The 18873-nt window shown below is 39.9% G+C and overlaps 1 protein-coding gene across 8 annotated transcripts in view; it reads left to right on the forward strand.

The window, feature by feature from the left end:
• Positions 1 to 2570, forward strand: part of CCAR1 (cell division cycle and apoptosis regulator 1) — a 67135-nt gene extending 64565 nt beyond the window's left edge. For all 8 annotated transcript variants that reach the window (XM_021072498.1, XM_021072497.1, XM_021072501.1 and 5 more), the window contains 2 exons: positions 156 to 361; positions 1576 to 2570. In XM_021072498.1, the coding sequence (XP_020928157.1) occupies positions 156 to 361; positions 1576 to 1635 (266 nt within the window). In that variant the 3' untranslated portion in view covers positions 1636 to 2570. The remainder of the gene's footprint in view (positions 1 to 155; positions 362 to 1575) is intronic.

Raw genomic sequence — 18873 nt, forward strand, 5'->3', positions numbered from 1 at the left:
AGTGTACTTTATAACTATTTACATTGACCCTTGTGGCCATTTTAAAGAGTTATATATACTTTTTTCTCCTAGCTTAAAAATATCTTCAAAGTTAAATTAGAAATTTTAAGAGATAAGATGCTGAGTTTCGGGTTATATATATTTTTTTTTGACAGATGAAGATGAGAAAACCATATTAAATTTGGAGAATTCCAACAAAAACCTCTCTGGTGAACTCAGAGAAGTTAAAAAGGACCTTAGTCAGTTACAGGAGAACTTAAAGACTTCAGAAAACATGAATTTGCAATTTGAAAACCAACTGAATAAGACAATCAGAAACTTATCCACAGTAATGGATGAAATCCACACTGTTCTTAAGCAGGTTAGCTATTTTGTACTTTTAACATTTTCATAGTTTATTCCATTTTTTAAAAGTCTATTTCTGGTAATTTTAATATTACTAAGCTCTTAGTTGTTTTTCTAACAGAAAATAGTGGTAGCATTATGTCTTCCATTAGTCAAAACCAATTCCCTGAAGTTGGTATTTCCCTCAAACTTATTTTGGATATCAACAAGTTCATGTGTGCAGACTTCTGAAAAAGCAAGCTTTACTTGTATTTCTTTCAGAATCAGAGATTGAATTTGAATTTGAGGAAATAAGCCATTCACTTTTTTAAAAAACCCATTTAGGAGTTCCCATTGTGGCACAGCAGAAACGAATCTGACTAGGAACCATGAGGTTTCGGGTGCTATCCGTGGCCTCACTCAGTGGGTTAAGGATCCAGAGTTGCAGTGAGCTGTGGTGTAGGTCACAGACATGGCTTGGATCCCGAGTGGCTGTGGCATAGACCGGCAGCTATAGCTCCGATTTGACACCTAGCCTGGGATCCTTCATATGCCACAGGTACAGCCCTTAAAAAAAGGCAAAAAAAAAAAAAAAATTAGTGTTGGGCAGAGCCGACACTATCAAAATTAATTTATTAATATTTTTTGTCTCAGGGAGTTCCCTTAGTGGCTCAGTAGGTTAAGAACCTGACTGGTGTTTATGAGGATATGGGTTCAATCCTTGGCCTCACTCAGTGGGTTAAGGATCCGGTGTTGCCACAAGCTGACACAGCTCAGATCTGGTGTTGGTGGTTCTGTGGCATAGGCCACCAGCTGCAGCTCCAGTTTATCCCCTAGCCTGGGAACTTCCAATATGCCTTGGTATGGCCCTAAAAAGGAAAAAAAAAAAAATTTGATATACATTTTTTTTTCTCAAAAAGATTTAGGAGCTCAATGCCATTGTAAACTAACTTCAGTAAACTTCCACATTCTGGGCCTCACTCAGAGAACAAGAAAGAAAAAAATCTATTAGTATATTATGCTAAGAGAGTATATTCCTAAGAACCTCTGATTTCTTAGGACTTAGTTGGATTTCTAAAATACTAGAAGCCATGAATTGACAGATTTCTTTCACAACTCCCTCCAGGGTCTGTTTTCCATAGATGGTGAAATGAGCTATCTGGAGTATCTCTGTTTATTAACGTTTATTATTTTTAAAATTACATTTAAAAGTATCTAGTAAGATACATGTTTTCTTTGTATATTTTGCAGGATAATGTGAAGAATGAAGATAAAGATCAGAAATCCAAGGAGAATGGTGCAAGTGTATGATAAAATTTGTGTAGTGGTGCAGAATGGTGATAAATAATGTAATATATAAAATCATGATACAAGAATGTTTGAAAGTGATGCATGTTTGATTTTAGTAGTATAAATATCTGTTAGTTCAAATGATGTATAAAGTTTTATGAATGTGAGAGTCTTTGCTTTTGAAAATTGCTTGTAATTCCTGGCATCCAAATTATTAAACACTCCTTGAGTGAAATAATTTTGCATTGCAAAATGTTTTAGGATGAACTTTGTTATAGTTTTAACCCCAATAAAGTTCATCAATTTAATTGACAGTAGTATTTAATCACAAATGACTTTTATTAAAAACCTAGAAAGTTATAATTTTATTTATAGACATTATCATTATTAGTTTTAAAGTATTTTTACCCTTTTCAAGTTTAAGTAAGAATCATAAAATAGCATGCTGCTTAATTTTTGCAAGTTTTTTGGATACTTTTTTAATTGTCCTAAAATCTTAGTTATCAGTATCTAAGAAACACTTATTAAAAATTTTGAAGTTCCCTCATGGTGCAGCAGGTTAAGGATCTGTTGTTGTCACTGCAGGATACTTGATTTGCTGCTGTGGCATGGGTTTGATCCTTGACCCAGGAACTTCCACGTGCTGAGGGCACAGCCAAAAAAATAAAAAATTAACTGATTCAAAAGACAGTACATCAGAAACTAAGACTATAATAGGTAGTTGTCATTGTTAGTATATATGTTAGTCTTTACATAAAACATAGTTTTGATGTTAATGTTAACTGCCTTCAATTAATTGTTCTTATTCCCCAGAATAGTACCTATATTACTTTTAATTTTGAGGGTTTTTTAAAAAAATGCAGTATATGTCAAATGTACAGTTTAGTACCAAGCCGGTAGATGTCAGTATGATGCCTTAAATTAAGCCTTCTTTAATTAAAAATATTTTTTTATTAGTGTGTGTACTTCCTTCAGAACTTTAGCAGAAAAATACGAGTTTATTAACTACTAAATGAAAAAGGTTAGGAAATGCGGTACACTCTAATAAAGCAGTGCTTCTTCTCCACAGGGAGTGAATTTGCCCCACATTTAGCAGTGTCTGAGTACATTCGTGTCTGTCACATTGGTTGAGTGCTATTGGTATCTAGTTGGTAGAGCCCAAGGATGTTGCTTTGATATACTACTTCATGTAGGACTGCCCCCCACAACAAAGAATTATCCAACCCAAAATGTCTGTAATGGCCAGGTTGAAAAACTCTGGTCTAAAAGGATATGGCATTGTGGCTCAATAGGTTAAGAACCCGACTATTACCCATGAGGATGTGGGTTCGATCCCTGGCCTTTCTTAGTGGGTTAATTATCTGGCCTTACAAGCTTTGGCATAGGTTGTGGGTGTAACTTGGATCTAGTGTTGCTGTGGCTGTGGTGTAGGCTGGCAGCTACAGCTCTGATTCAACCCCTGGCCTGGGAACTTACATATGCCACAGGTTTAGCCCTAAAAAGAAAAAAAGGGGAGGGATATGGGGTTAAAAATAACATGTCTTTAAATAACGCTAGTGGAAAGTGAATTGCATCTTCAGCAAATAATCAGGTTTTTTTGTATATAAATAATGGTTCTGGAATGTTTCACTGTCAAAGAAATACATGCTATGTTAGGGTTTTTATTTTTTTATTATTATTATTTTTTTAAGAAGTGGCCTCACCTGCAGCATATATGGAAGTTCCCAGGCTAGGGGTCGAGCCACAGCCACTGTAGAAGCAACGCCAGGTAGCTATGTTGTGAGCCACACGGGAAGTCCATATTAGGGTTTTTTAATTTTATTTTGCTACAATAATGGTTTAATGGTTTAACGTCCAAACAGGTTAATGTGAGTTCAAAAGTGCTCTGTTACACCTATCTTAAGCTAAATGGAATCCACATAACTCTTACTCAGAAATAGATTAAAATACCTGAAATTCATTCATACCAATTTTTTACCTTAAGTTGCTCTTTCTATTCTTAATGGTTTGTTGAGTCTCTCTGAAGTCAGTCTACTGATTGATCCATGATTATACAGTTATTGTATAAATCTTTCTCTACCTTTAAGGTAAGATAAAACATTGTAGATAGTTAGAAAGTGTTTTTTTCTTAGTGTAAAATCTTGGAGATAAACCTTTAACTAGGTGTGTGGTACAGTGGGTTAAGAATCTAGCTGCAGCGGCTTGGGTCACTGGGGAGATACGGGTTGATCCCCCACCTGGTGCAGTAGGTTAAATAGGATCCAGCATTGCTGCAATTGTGGCATGGGTCGAAGCTGCAGCTTGGATTCAGTCCCTGACTTGGAACTTCCATATGCCATGGGTTTAGCCAGAAAAACAAAACAAAACAAAAAGCAAGGAAAAAAAAACCCCAGAAACATTTTTAATTAAAAGATCGTGAACAAGTTCCCTGGTGATCTAATAGGTTAAGGAAATGGCTGTGTCACTGCAGTGGCTCAGGTGGCTGCTATGGCTCAGATTCAGTCCTGGGAACTTCTACATGCCACAGGTGCAGCCAAATAAATCAAATTAAATATGAAGATAGGAAATTCCTATGTGGTGTGGCGGGTTAAGGATTTCACATTGCTGCAGCTGTGGCACACGCCACAACTACAGTGGTTCAATCCGCACAAAGAGACTAGACTGATGTTTTTATTTTATTTTTATTTTACTTTTTAGGGCCGTACCTGCAGCATATGGAGGTTCCCAGGCTAGGGGTCTTATTGGAGCTACAGGTGCCGGCCTGCACCACAGCAATAGCAACATAGGATGCAAGCCGCGCCTGCGACCTGCAACACAGTTCATGGCAATGCTGGAGCCTTTACCCACTGGTGAGGCCAGGGGTCGAACCAGCAATCTCATAATTCCTAGTTGGATTTGTTTCCACTGTGCCACAGTGGGAACTCTTAGACAATGATGCTTTTTAAAAAATGTTTTTTTTTAAGTGAAGAGTATTGTTTTTAATACAGTATTTTCTTTTTTTCTTTTTACAGCCTCACTTTACAACAACAGACCCATTAACCCATTCAGTGAGGCCAGGGAATCAAACCTGTGTCCTCACAAAGATTATGTTGGCTTACTAGTCCACTGAGCCACAATGGGAACTCCACCTACAGTATGTTTTTGAATGAGAAAAATCATTATAGGAGTTCCTGCTGTGGCAGTGGGTTAAGAATCCAACTGCAGGGGCTTGGGTCACTGCAGAATCATGGATCTGATCCCTGGCCCAGCACAGTAGTCTAAAGGATCTGGCGGAGTTTCCGTCGTGGTGCAGTGGTTAACGAATCCGACTAGGAACCATGAGGTTGCAGGTTCGATCCCTGGCCTTGCTCAGTGGGTTAACAATCCGGTGTTGCCGTGAGCTGTGGTGTAGGTTGCAGACGTGGCTCGGATCCTGCTTTGCTATGGCTGTGGTGTGGGCTGGTGGCTACAGCTCCAATTCGACCCCTAGCCTGGGAACCTCCACATGCCGCGGGAGCGGCCCAAAGAAATAGCAAAAAGACCAAAAAATAAATAAATAAATAAAGGATCTGGCAATTGCTGCAGTTGTGGTGTAGGTAGCAGTCTGGGAACTTTTAAAAAAAAAAGGTAAAGTCTGCTTGTCAAACTTATTTTTTTTCTCAGAGATAGTTACATGAGAATATTGGGAGAAGGGAGGAAAAAAAATTTTTTCCCCACCGTATTGTTACTTAGAGGTACATTGAAAGTGGAGAGTGAAATGGCTAAAGCTGGAAAAAAATGATAGGCTATATAGAACAAATGGTTTTTGTGGAAGTGAGGAAAGAGAACCTATTTTTGTCTTTCTACATTGTTTTGTCTTTGTTTATTCAGAGGTAAACATGTAGTCTGTTCTTATATTCTATTACCTGTTGTTGGCCAAGCCAAAAAATCAGATAACAAGAAAGTTTATGATAACATTTTATTTATTTATGTTTTGGCCACACCCATGCCATCTGGAAGTTCCTAGGCTAAGGATTGAACCCATGCCACAGCAGTTGATAAGGCCAGATCCTTAACCTGCTAAGCCATGAGGTAACTCTAATAACATTTATTTTTATTTTTCCATTTTAAAAAAATTAATCTGGGTGCTTGTTTTTCTAATTCTTGGTTTAGTCATTTTAAGACAGTGAAGTTTTAAGAATTCTGTATTTTTTTCTGAATTTCATATGAGACCTAGAAGATAACTCCTCAAAATATAGCAACATAAAAAATCCTTTTTTCTTTTTTTAGCTTTTTAGGGCCACATCTGTGGCATATGGAGGTTCACTCCCAGGCTAGGGGTCAAATCAGAGCTACAGCTACCGGCCTATACCACAGCCTCTGCATTGCAGAATCCAAGCCACGTCTGCAACCTACACGGGAACTCAGGGCAATACCGGATCCTTAATCCACTGAGCGAGGCCAGGGATCAAACCCACAACCTCATGGTTCCTAGTCGGATTCATTTCTGCTGCGCCATGATGGGAACTCCAGCACTGGATCTTGAACACACTCAGCCACCAAGGAACTCCAAAAGTTTATCAACTTTTGGTGGCTTGATGTGGGATCTCAGTTCCCAGACCAGAGATCAGATCTGGGCTGTACGGGTGAAAGCACAAAGTCCTAATCACTAGACCACTAAGGGAAGTTCCTCAAACTTTATTAAAAGTCAAGTTTATGTGCCCCTTTTAAGGTTTGAAGTGCTTTTGCTTTTTACCGTAATAATCTTAGAACCTTTATCAAAGTCTTATGGCTTGAATGAATTGATAGTTTTATTGTTAAGCAAGATGAAGAATCTTAATCCTCTTGTAAGTGCAAGATTTACCCCCTGAAATGTCAGAAGAATGCTGGGTTCTTTGGTATTAGCTGCCTTAGTAGCTTCTTGCCTCTGTTTCTGTCTGTGAAGTTGATAACCATCAAAAGTGACAGTGGACGACTTGGTACAAATAACCCCAGTGTCTTTATTGATAATATATAATTTCTGAATCTAGTACAGAATGTATAAATCTGTATTTTGGAAAAGCAAAGATTAAGCCTTCTGGAAATAGTAAGGCAAAACCATTAAACAAAAATTTTTAATACAGTTCAAAGAATTAATGTTATAGGATGTTTCAGAACATTTGAAATACATTTTATGGCAAGGATGTGTAGAAATGATCATGGGGCAAAAATCTCAACAAGAGTCATAATTAACCACTTACATTCAAATAACTCAATCGACAAAATCTCAGAGGTTATTTTGGTATTGATCTGATAACATGATTTTGGGTAACACCAAATTTCATAGGTTATAAAATATTTTTGTAAAATTGACTCAATTTATGTTAACAATTTGAAAAAACTTGTGTTCCAAAGAATTACATAATCATAGTGGCAGAGCTAAGAGGAGCTAAAACCAGGGCTCATCTTTATGTTTCAGCAAAGTGAAAACCTAAGTACTTTTGTCATCAGTAGTAATTTACTGGAGTTCTCATCGTGGTGCAGCAGAAACTAATCTGACTAGGAACCATGAGGTTGCCGGTTCGATCTGTGATCAAAGACTCTTTACAAATTGTTTGTTTAATGAAGCTTAATCGAATGAGAATTTTTCAGGTATCGTTATTAATACATTTTATACTGCATTTTATGTTTTATTTTGAATGGATGCTATTTAGACCATAATTTACTGTCTAAACTGGGAATATTTTGAGAGGAGGGTGCCAAGAATAATATCAAGACAGCAGGTGTAAACTAGTACTAAAGCAAACTGTTACCTATTTATTATTCACCTTGTGGGTAAATCTGACCAGCTTTTGGTGTTCTTTAGTTTAAAAACAAGCCTTAGGCTTATACGTGAATGAAGATTAAGTCCCAAGGTACTTTTGACCACAAATTATATCCTTGGTTTTCCTTGTTGTAGGGAGGACATTTTATGTCAGGTAGTCAGATAGGTACTAATTAAGTTGCCAAGTCACCTCCTATTTCAGTGCCATTAGTGATGGATTTAAAATGTGATCATTGTGCCTTATTAAGGCAGTGGTTCTCAAACTAGTATGCAGCAGAATCACCAGGGAGTCTTGTCAAACCACATTTCTGGGCCCCATCCCTAGAATTTCTGATTGAGAAGGTTCCAAGTAGGGTGTAAGAATTTGCATATCTAACAAATTCTGGGTGCTGTCGATGCTGAGCAACTGAATTAAATAAGTTAACAAAATCAATCTGTACAGTTTTTTTTCCACTTCTCAAGCTAATATGATTATATAATAACTTTGTGATGTATCAAATTCTGAACATAATCTAATGTGGAATGTCTCTGTGTGGTCTCCACCATCCATTGGTCAGATGACAAGAATGTGCCAACAGTTTGTGAAGGTGGTTAGGTGCTTGGTTGGGAGAACAGATAAGTGGTGAGGGGGCAGATCAACTGCCTTGGGCAAGAACACTAGAGTGAATTGCTGGGATGAGAGAGGAAAAAGTAAAGAATTGAAGTGGTTGTGGGGCGACAGGTAAACAATAGGCAACAAAATTTTTGACAATGGAGAAGTCAAGAAAATGAAAGGCACAGACTAGGTAGACATCAAGGAGGATCTCTTGAAGAGATGTGAGTTGTGAGCAAAGACTTTCAATTCCAGGTTCTCTGTGCATCTCCAGCCAGGGTTTACTCATTTGTCTGAATCTTAAAGGAACTAAACTTGAAGGCAGTGACATCATCCTCTGAAGCCTTAACTGAAAAAGCTGTGTTCTCTCCTTGAGGCAAAAACGGAGCTTCCTTGACTAGTTAGGCCCTCACATAGAAATGGCTTAGAGTGGGCAAGGAAAATGGTGAGAGGAAGTTATTTTGGCTAAATTCAATTCCTTAAATGTTGCTTCATTGATTGAGGTTTTTTTTTCTTCTTCTTCTTCTTTCTTCTTTTTTTTTTTTTTTCTTTTCTTTTTAGGGCCACACCTGTGACATATGTAAGTTCCCAAGCTAGGGGTCGAATAGGAGCTGCAGCCTACAACCACAGCTCAAGGCAATACCGGATCCCACACCCATTGAGTGAGGCCAGGGATTGAACCCACATCCTCATGGATACTAGTTGGATTCATTACCGCTGAGCCATGACAGGGACTCCTTCATTGAATATTTAAAGAACTAGAGTATATTGGTAATCAATGGGACTGATGTGTAGGGGTCATCCTAACCATCAGCTCCTCAGGACGCTGGGGCTGACTTCGCTGTCTAAAGGTCTATGGTGGGTAAGAAAACATAGAGGTTGAGGAAATGGTAATCCTCTAGGCTGTGCCAGTATTACTGAAAATCAGGTGGATTTTAATCTTAGTGCCAGGGAAATTAATCAGTTAGAATTAGACCTCAGCCAGAAGACAGGCCAACCCCTAAAGAAGAAAGGATTTTGCGGAGTTCTGTCGTGGCTCAGTGGTTAACGAATCCGACTAGGAACCATGAGGTTGCAGGTTCAATCCCTGACCTTGCTCAGTGGGTTAAGGATCTGGTGTTGCCATGAGCTGTGGTGTAGGTCGCAGATGCAGCTCAGATCCTGCGTTGCTGTGGCCGTGGTGTAGGCCGGTGGCTATAGCTCCGATTAGGCCCCTAGCCTGGGAACCTCCATATGCCGCAGGTGCAGCCCTAGAAAAGGCCAAAAAAAAAAGAAGAAGAAGAAGAAGAAAGGATTTTGCTGCCAGGACTTCAACCACAGAAGCAGGATTCAGAGCTGGGGCTCCAAGTTCAGCAAACAATGGAGGCAGAAACCAGAAGCCAGGTAGAGGCTTAGCTACACTAATTTTGACTGAAGACAAGAGCATGGTGAGGGTGGTGGCATTTGGGTTCACACTACATTTTAGGACAATGAAAATAATAAATCCTACCTCTTGGTATAACTCCTCCTAACTTGTTGTCGGGCAATTTGGATTAGCTCAGAAACCTGTTGAGCCTAAATCTATAGTTTAAAGATCTGAAACTTGTAGCTAGGCAGGGCTGAAATGTAGGCTTAACCTCAGGTGGTTTTATAGATGTTTATTACAATCAAAAATATCTAAGCATTTTCATGTATTTAATGTTTTGTTAGTGTGAGCCAGCCTAATTTCAAATTGAGTGAAATCAAATCCAGGGTAAATCTGAATTTGGAATGAAATAAGAACCCTGCCATTCTAAAAATTAGGTTTTCAGCTCCACAGTTAATTTTTGTTTTAGAAATTGGCCACCTTTGGAGTTTCCATTATGGCTCAGTGGTAACAACCCAGTTAGTATCCATGAGGACGAGGGTTTGATCCCTAGCCCCGCTCAGTGGGTTACAGATCCCGGATCCTGAATTGTTGTGGCTTATGTTTAGCTCTTGGTTGCCTGGGACTTCCAGCTGTCTGCAGATAAAAATCACCTTAGGGGATCATGTATAATTAAATCACTTTGTTGTACAGAGATTACCACAATTGTAAGTCAGTTATACTTCAGTAAAATGTTAAAAAATGAAAAAAGAGCTAACAATAAAATCACCTTAGGGGAATTCTCATGTGGCACAGTGGGTTAAGGATCAAGTGTGGTACAGCTTACATTCCTGGTCCAGGAACTTCGATTTGCTATGGGCATGGCAAAAAAAAAAAAAAAAAAAAAATCACCTAGTGAAACAAAAGCCTAGAGTTAAAAGTTGTTACCTTCAAGCCTCTTGCTTTCCTGGACATGCTGTTGCTTATAAGTAAACTCAAGATCAGAAGCAAAGCCAATGCTTTTATTTATTTATTTATTTAGTCTTTTTGCCTTCTCTAGGGCCGCTTCTCATGGCATATGGAGGTTCCCAGGCTAGGGGTCTAATCAGAGCTGTAGCCGCCGGCCTACACCAGGGCTACAGCAATGCAAGATCTGAGCCGTGTCTGCGACCTACACCACAGCTCATGGCAACACCGGATCCTTAACCTGCTGAGCAAGGCCAGGGATCGAACCCACAACCTCATGGTTCCTAGTCGGATTCGTTAACCACTGTGCCATGATGGGAACTGCCAGCCAATTCTTTTAAAGAGGTCTTGTGTTTTCTATAGGAGATCCTAAGCGGTTGTGAATCTTTGTGAGGACATTTTTCAAAGTGTATGAATCTGTTCGGAAAGCATCCTTGTAATGGTAACAAAAATCTTATTGTGGGCATACCTGAGGTAACTGTATTTTCTGACTTCTCTCTCATTGGTCTTGTTTTTACCCCTCATATTTTCTAAGTGGACATTTTATTTTATTTGTTTTTTAGGGCCGCACCTTCAGCATATGGATTCCCAGGCTAGGGGTTGAATCGGAGCTGTAGTTGCTGTCCTACACCACAGCCATAGCACTGCGGGATCCAAACCATATCTGCAACCTACACCACAGCTCATGGCAACGCCAGATCCTTGACCCACTGAGCAAGGACAGGGATCGAACCTGCATCCTCATGGATGCTAGTGAGATTCGTTAACTGCTGAGCCACGTTGAGAACTCCTATTTTATTTTATTTCTTTTTTTTGTATTTTTTATGTCTTTTCAGGGCCGCACCCACAGCATAAGGAGGTTCCCAGGCTAAGGTCCAATCGGAGCTACAGCTGCTGGCCTACACCCCAGCTCACAGCAACACCAGATCCTTAACCCCCTAAGCGAGGCCAGGGATCAAACCCGCAATTTCATGGTTCCCAGTGGGATTTGTTTCCACTGTGCCACAACAGGAACTCCTGTTTTATTTTTTTAATGATTTTTATTTTTTCCATTATAGTTGATTTATAATGTTCTATCAATTTCTACTGTACAGCAAAGTGATCCATATCAAGAGACTAGATATAGTTCCCTGTGCTGTACAGCAGGATCTCACTGCTAATCCACACCAAATGCAATAGTTTGCATCTATTAACCCCAAATTCCCAGTCCATCCTACTCCCTCCTCCTCCTCCTCCCCCTTGGCAACCACAAGTCTGTTCTCCAAGTCCATGAGTTTCTTTTCTGTCTAAAGATTTATTTGTGCCATACATTAGATTCCAGATATAAATGATGTCATGTGGAATTTGTCTTTCTCTTTCTGACTTACTTAGTATGAGAGTCTATAGTTCCATCCATGTTGTTGCAAATGGCATTCTTTTGTTGTTTTTATGGCTGAGTAGTATTCCACTGTGTATATATACCACTTTTTCTTAATCCATTCATCTGTTGATGGACATTTAGGTTGTTCCCATGTCTTGGCTATTGTGAATAGTGCTGCAGTGAACATGTGGGTGCATGTGTCTTTTTCAAGGAAAGTTTTGTCCAGATAGATGCTCAAGAGTGGAATTGCTGGGTCATAAGGTAGTTCTGTATATAGTCTTCTGAGGTACCTCCATACTGTTTTCCATAGCGGTTGTACCAATTTACATTCCCTAAAACAGCATAGGAGGTTTCCCTTTTCTCCACACCCTCTCTAGCATTTGTTATTTGTTGACTTTAATGATGGCCATTCTGACCAGTGTGAGGTGGTACCTCACAGTAGTTTGCATTTTTCTAATAGTGATGTTGCACATTTTTTTCATGTGCTTGTTGGCCATCTTTATATCTTCTTTGTTTGGAGAAATGTCTATTCAGGTCTTTTGCCCATTTTTCAATTGGGTTGTTGGTTTTTTTGCTATTGAATTGTATAAGTTGTTTGTATCTTTTAGAGATTAAGCCCTTGTCAGTTGCCTCATTTGCAACTTTTCTCCCATTCTGTAGGTTTTTTTTTTTTTTTTTTTTTTTATGGTTTCCTTTGCTGTGCAAAAGCTTGTCAGTTTGATTAGCTCCGATTGGTCCCAAGTGGATATTTTAAAACATCTATTCACTTCTAAATTATTTATTTATTTATTTATTTATTTATTTTTAGGGCCACACCCGCGGCATGTGGAGATTCCCAGGCTAGGGGTCCAATCAGAGCTACAGCCGCCAGCCTCTGCCAGAGCCACAGCAACACCAGATCTGAGCCACATCTGCCGCCTGCACCACAGCTCACGACAACGCCAGATCCTTAACCCACTGATCGAGGCCAGGGATCAAACCCAAAACCTCATGGTTCCTAGTTGGATTCATTTCCGCTGCGCCACTATGGGAACTCCTCTACTAAATTATTTACACTTTAAAAATATTTTGAAGTCTAGGTTTAGATATTTCAATCACCTTTTAAATATTTGGCTCTTGGCATTGTTTTATAGTGTCTTGAGAGCAGATGGCTTTCCAGTTCACCTGTTTTAGAGCCCATGTGCCCTAGACCTAACATCAAAGAATGTCATATAACCACTTTAATTTTTCTCTGTTATTACAATACTGCAGTTTCACTGTTGTTAACATGTGGTTAAGATGGTGCCTCTTCATATGAAGTTTGTTCTAGGGTCTCAAATTTGGGGTATTAATACAACTTCAGAACTGAACTTCAGCCAAACTTTTTTTTTTTTTTTAATTTTTTAACCACATCTAAAAATTCTCTGTACTACTAAATCAGGTGCAAATTCACCTTTGGTCCAACAGTAATCGATATTTTCCATTGCTCTAACAGTTGATGTGAATGAAACATCAGAAAGACCAGGGAACAAGTTTAAATGTGATCTAAAGTAAAGGAAGTCGTTATATAGAGATTATTACAACATTATCTTGGAGTTCAAAACTTAAAAAAAAATCACATCTAAATAGATTAAATATGAGAAATCTGCATACTGTATGGTTTATGATTGTTCTAAATGTTCAAGTTCAGGAGTTCCCGTTGTGGCGCAGCAGAAACAAATCCGACTAGGAACCATGAGGTTGCGGGTTTGATCCCTGGCCTCGATTAGTGGGTTAAGGATGCGGCGTTGCCGTGAGCTGTGGTGTAGGTCGCAGAAGTGGCTCAGATCTGGTGTTGCTGTGACTCTGGCGTAGGCCAGTGGCAACAGCTCCAATTAGACCCCTAGCCTGGGAACCTCCATATGCCACGGGTGCGGCCCTAATAAGACCAAAAGTAAGTAAATAAATAAATGTTCAAGTTCACACTCAAAATAAACCAGAAACATAAATTCATCTTGGGATTAGTTTGTTATGACAAATCTGCTTTGCAAGGGTCATATAAGGTTTGGAAAATTGATATAGCAGTTAGTAGCCTATGCTTCAGCAAAAAGGTTGGTCGTGTTATTTTCCCCATTCTAAAGCTAAGAAAAATGCAACCGCAAACAATGGAAAGTTACTCCCTAGTGGTCCCCAGATAAATTACAAAGTTTAACATTTCACATTATCTGGCCTCAGTAAAACCTTATATTCACTTAATAGTTGAATCTAGCCTCCTAGTCTTTATAAGATAATATTTCCAAATGCAGCTCACTGGTCATCTCTAGCCTTTTTATCTTCTTTCAGGCAGGGAAAGAACAGAATCAATCTACTTCTAACATATATTTTAAGAATAAATATTTAATGTCCATTCATTTTCTTAGATAGGTCTTTTGAAAGCCCGTCCCTGGCCACACAAAACCACTTGCTCTTTCTGGCTATAACATAAATATTTAATTAAAACCCACTTTGAAACATCCATCCTTAAAGCACAAAATATACTAGCCTTGGGCTGCGCTTATGCCATTTCCAAATCCATCTGTTATTTAATCCCAGGGTTTTTACCAGCTTTGAAAACTCAGGATGCATTCACCTGGCTGCTGGAAATATTTTCAGGAGGTAAAATTTTAACCTCTGAGCTACTGTTTCCAGAAGAGAACCAGTCAACCAATAACTGTCACTATAAGAATTGGAATGTGGAATAAAATGATAATTCTGCCATTCTAAAGCCAATCCTTTAGCTGCACAGATAATTTCCGTTTGAAGGTGTGATCATGTTTAACTCTTGGTTGCCTGGAACCCCTAGCACTTTGCAGATAAATATTACCTTGGGGAGTTCCTTGGTAGCTTAGCACCTTAAGGATCCAGCAATGTCACTGCTGTGGCATGGGTTCAGTCCCTGGCCTGGGAAGTTCTGCATGCCATAGCCGTGGCCAAAAAAAAAGAAATCAACCTGGGAAATTGAAGCCAGAGATAAAAAGTTGTGATCTAGTGTGAAAGCTTCTTGCTTTCCCCAGTGTTCAACATTGCTTCAGCAGTATACTTACTTTAAATTATTAAGATTTAAAAAAAATTTTTTTATGGCCACACCCATGGCCAGGGACTGAATCCCAGTGACTTAACCAAACCCAAAGCTCCTTAGTGACCCAAGCCACTACAGATGGATTCTTAACCCACTGTGCCACAGCAAGAACTCCAAGAATTTGTCGTAAAGATTTTTTTTTTTTTTTTTTTGTCTTTTTGTCTTTTCTAGGTCTGCACCTGCGGCATATGGAGGTTCCCAGGCTAGGGGTCTAATCGGAACTGTAGCCACCGGCCTACACCTCAGCCACAGCTATGTGGGATCCAAGCCGCTTCTGCAACCTACACCACAGCTCACGGCAACGCCAGATCCTTAACCCACTGATCGAGGCCAGGGATCGAACCCACAATCTCATGGTTCCTAGTCGGATTCGTTAACCACTGAGCCACGATGGGAACTCCAAGATTTTTCTTTATAGCTGACCAGTTTCTATTTCCTGGGTGCCAATCTTTATCTGCTTGGAAAGAACAAAAATTTTGAAGAAAGTAATTCATTTGATTCCATTGCCCAAGATCATGAGGTTGCACATACACCTCTGTTATGATTATTGAGAGAACTGGCAGTTACTTTGTTGATACACCTATATCCAGAGTGGAATTGGAAAAAGTAAAAGAGGAATTCCTGTCATGGCGCAGCAGAAGCAAATCCAACTAGGAACCATGAGGTTGCATGTTCGATCCCTGGCCTTGCTCAGTGGATTAAGGACCCGGCATTGCTGTGAGCTGTGGTGTAGTTCTCAGATGCGGCACGGATCCGATGTGGCTGTGGCTGCGGTGTAGGCCGGCAGCAGTAGCTCCATTCAGACCCCAAGTCTGGGAACCTCCATATCCCATGGGCGCGGCCCTAAAAAACAAAACAGAAAAAAGGTAAAATGTTGAAGTTACACAGTGTAAGTATGAGAGACAGGAACCTAATAAAGGTATGACGTGTGGGTTTAGTCAATGCAGACAGTAAGGGTTGACTGACCTGGCCCACAGAAACTAAGCTATGGCTGGAGTTCCCGTCATGGCTCAGTGGTTAACGAATCCGACTAGGAACCATGAGGTTGCGGGTTCGATCCCTGGCCTTGCTCAGTGGGTTAAGGATCCCGCGTTGCTGTGGCTGTGGTGTAGTCCGGCGGGCTACAGCTCTGATTCGACCCCTAGCCTGGGAACCTCCATATGCCGCAAGAGCCATCCAAGAAGTGGCAAAAAGACAAAAAAAAATTAAGCTATGGCTCGGGTCACTGCTCTGGCACAGATTTGATCCCTGACCCCGGAATTTCTGCATCCCTCAGGTGCAACCAAAAAAGTTGTTTTTTTTTTTTTTAAAGGGGTAAGGTACAAAATACAAAAAAACACACAAATTTTATTTTTCTTTTGGCTGTACCCACAGCATATGGAAGTTCCCAGGCCAGGGATCGGATCCAAGCCTCATCTGTGACCTACACCACAGCTGCTGCAATGCCAGATCATTAACCATAGCAGGAACTCCCCAAAACAGATTTTTAAGAATTCAATCTCTAGCTCCATTCTTCACTTAAAGAAAAAAGTGCCAAAGTTCCCATCGTGGCTTAGCAGTAATGAACCTGACTAGTATCCATGAGGTTCCGGTTTGGATCACTGGCCATGCTCAGTGGGTTAAAGATCCAGCATTGCCGTGACCTGTGGTGTAGGTCATAGACGAAGCTTGGATCTGGCATTGATGTGGCTATGGTATAGGCTGGCAGCTGAGCTCTGATTTGATCCTAGCCTGGGAACTTCTATATGCCTTGGGTTGCACCCTAAAAATACCAAAAAAAAAAGGTGCCAATTCAGGACATTAGGCCAGCTATGATTTAATGGTGCCTGTATTGACAGTAAAACTCTTTGTTAAACTTTTTTTGGACTGTGCCCTTAACCTGCTGAAACACAGGGAAACTCCTAAATTTTTAATTTTTTAAATTTTATTTTTTTAATTTTTTGTCTTTTGTCTTGATGGCCACACCCACGGCATATGGAGATTCCCAGGCTAGGGGTCTAATCGGAGCTATTGCTGCCGGCCTATGCCACAGCAATGCCAGATCCGATCTGTGTCTGCGACCTACACCACAGGTTGCAGCAAAGCGAGACCCTTAATCCACTAAGGGAGGCCAGGGATGGAATCCACAACCTCATGGTTCCTTGTCGGATTCATTTCTGCTGAGCCACGACAGGAACTCTGGGAACTCCTAAATTTAAAAAAATAATAATAATGTGTGTGTGTGTGTGTCCATGCCTATGGCATGTGGTAGTTCCTGGGCCAGGGATGGAACCTGTGCCACAGCAGACACCTGGGCTGCTGCAGTGACAACACCAGATCCTTAACCCACTGTACTGCAAGGAACTCCTAAACTTCTTAAAATAACAGCAGAGTGGAAGTTTAAGCTGCAGAATTAGAGCCACTGCTGTCTTGTACTACTAACAGTAACTACTTAAGTACCATCTTGCCCTGCTTGAAATGCTTCAAATGTTTAAAGGGACTACTCAGTATTAATTTTAAATGTAAATTACTTTGAGTAAATGTATATTATTCCTAAGTGATGTAATCCCTAGAAAACCACATTCTTTCAGGTCACAGCAAAGATCCTCTGACCTTTACTAATACCTTCAAAAAACACTCTTAAATGAAAATGGTTTCTTACATCCACATTTTATTGAATGACAGAGGAAATGTAAATCAGAACAAATAATACTAGGATAAAAAATATGACTCTGGAATTTTAGTGTCAACAAGATGGATATTTATAGTAGCAAGGTGGATATAAGAAATGATACTGGAGTTCCTATTATAGCTCAGTGGGTTAAGAACCTGCCTAGTATCCGTGAGGATTCAGGCTCAATCCCTGTCCTTAGTGGGTTAAGGATCTGGCATTGCCCTGAGCTGCAGTATAGGTCGCAGATGCTGCTCTGATACCGCATTGCTGTGGCTGCGGCGTAGGCCGGCAGCTGCAGCTCCAATTTGACCCCTAGCCTGGAAACTTCCATATGCCATGAGTGCAGCCCTAAAAAGACCAAAAGAAAAAGAAGTGATACTTATTTTGTAAAAATCTACATTTTATAGTAAAATGTATACTCTTTTTTTTTTTTTTTTGGTCTTTCTGCCATTTCTTGGGCCGCTCCCACGGGAAATTTAAAAATTCTTTGAGAGCTTATGCTATTTTTGGAAAAACAGCTTATGATCGGATGAGGTTTAAAACAATCTGGCTGTGATGAACTGATCAGAAACAGATACGTTGCTGCCTTTCAGCAATAACTTCACCCATTTCACCTCTCCTTCGTTGCTCACGGTGTGTCCTCGGTGCTTGATGTGGTACCTATCATAAACTTCTTTTCGGCCATCTGCATTGCTTTTCACAACCAGTTGAGTTAAATACTTTGATACATAGAGGTCCTCTGTGGTTTTCCCTTTTCCTTTGCAAATGTTAAGCTAGCAGTTCAGGAATGGAGAAGTTATCGATTATAACTAAAAAAAAAAAAAATCACAGGTATAAAGGTCTTCAGGTACAAAGTGGATGAATGCAAGCTAAGAGAGCAGACATCTTCATTCTGGATGCCTAGCAAGAAGTCTCAGACAACTGGGTTAGGGAATGATATATAGTAGGACCCTGTTGTTTATCCATCCTAAATATACTGGTTTACATTTGCTAATCCCAAACTCCTAATTATCCCTCCCCTACCCCTCCACCCACTTGAGTCTTTCTGTTTTGTAGATAGGTTTGTTTGTGCCATACTTTAGATTTCACATATTGCTATTTGTCTCTTTCTGAGTTCACTTAGTATGATAATCTCTAGGCCATCTCTTTTGTAGCAAATGGCGTCATTTCATTCTTTTTATGGCTGAGTAGTATTTCATTGTATATATGTACCACATCTTCTTTATTCATTTGTTAATGGATATTTATGCTGTTTCCATGTCTTGTCTATTGTAAATAGTGCTGCTGCAAACATTGGGGTGCAGATCTAGTTTTATAACACCAAAATGTTAAGGTTTCGCTCATAGGCAACTTGTCACACTAAGAAACAGGAAGATCTCAAAGTGAGTGGGGACACCAACACAGAGATGATCCAGATGCTAGAATTATTTGGCAAGGGCTTTAAAGCAGCCATTGTACAATTGGTTCAATAAGCAATTAAGAGAGGAGTTCCCTGGTGGTGCCGTGGGTTAAACATCCAGCATTGGC

This window comes from Sus scrofa, chromosome 14, assembly GCF_000003025.6.
Source record: "Sus scrofa isolate TJ Tabasco breed Duroc chromosome 14, Sscrofa11.1, whole genome shotgun sequence".
Taxonomy (NCBI): domain Eukaryota; kingdom Metazoa; phylum Chordata; class Mammalia; order Artiodactyla; family Suidae; genus Sus; species Sus scrofa.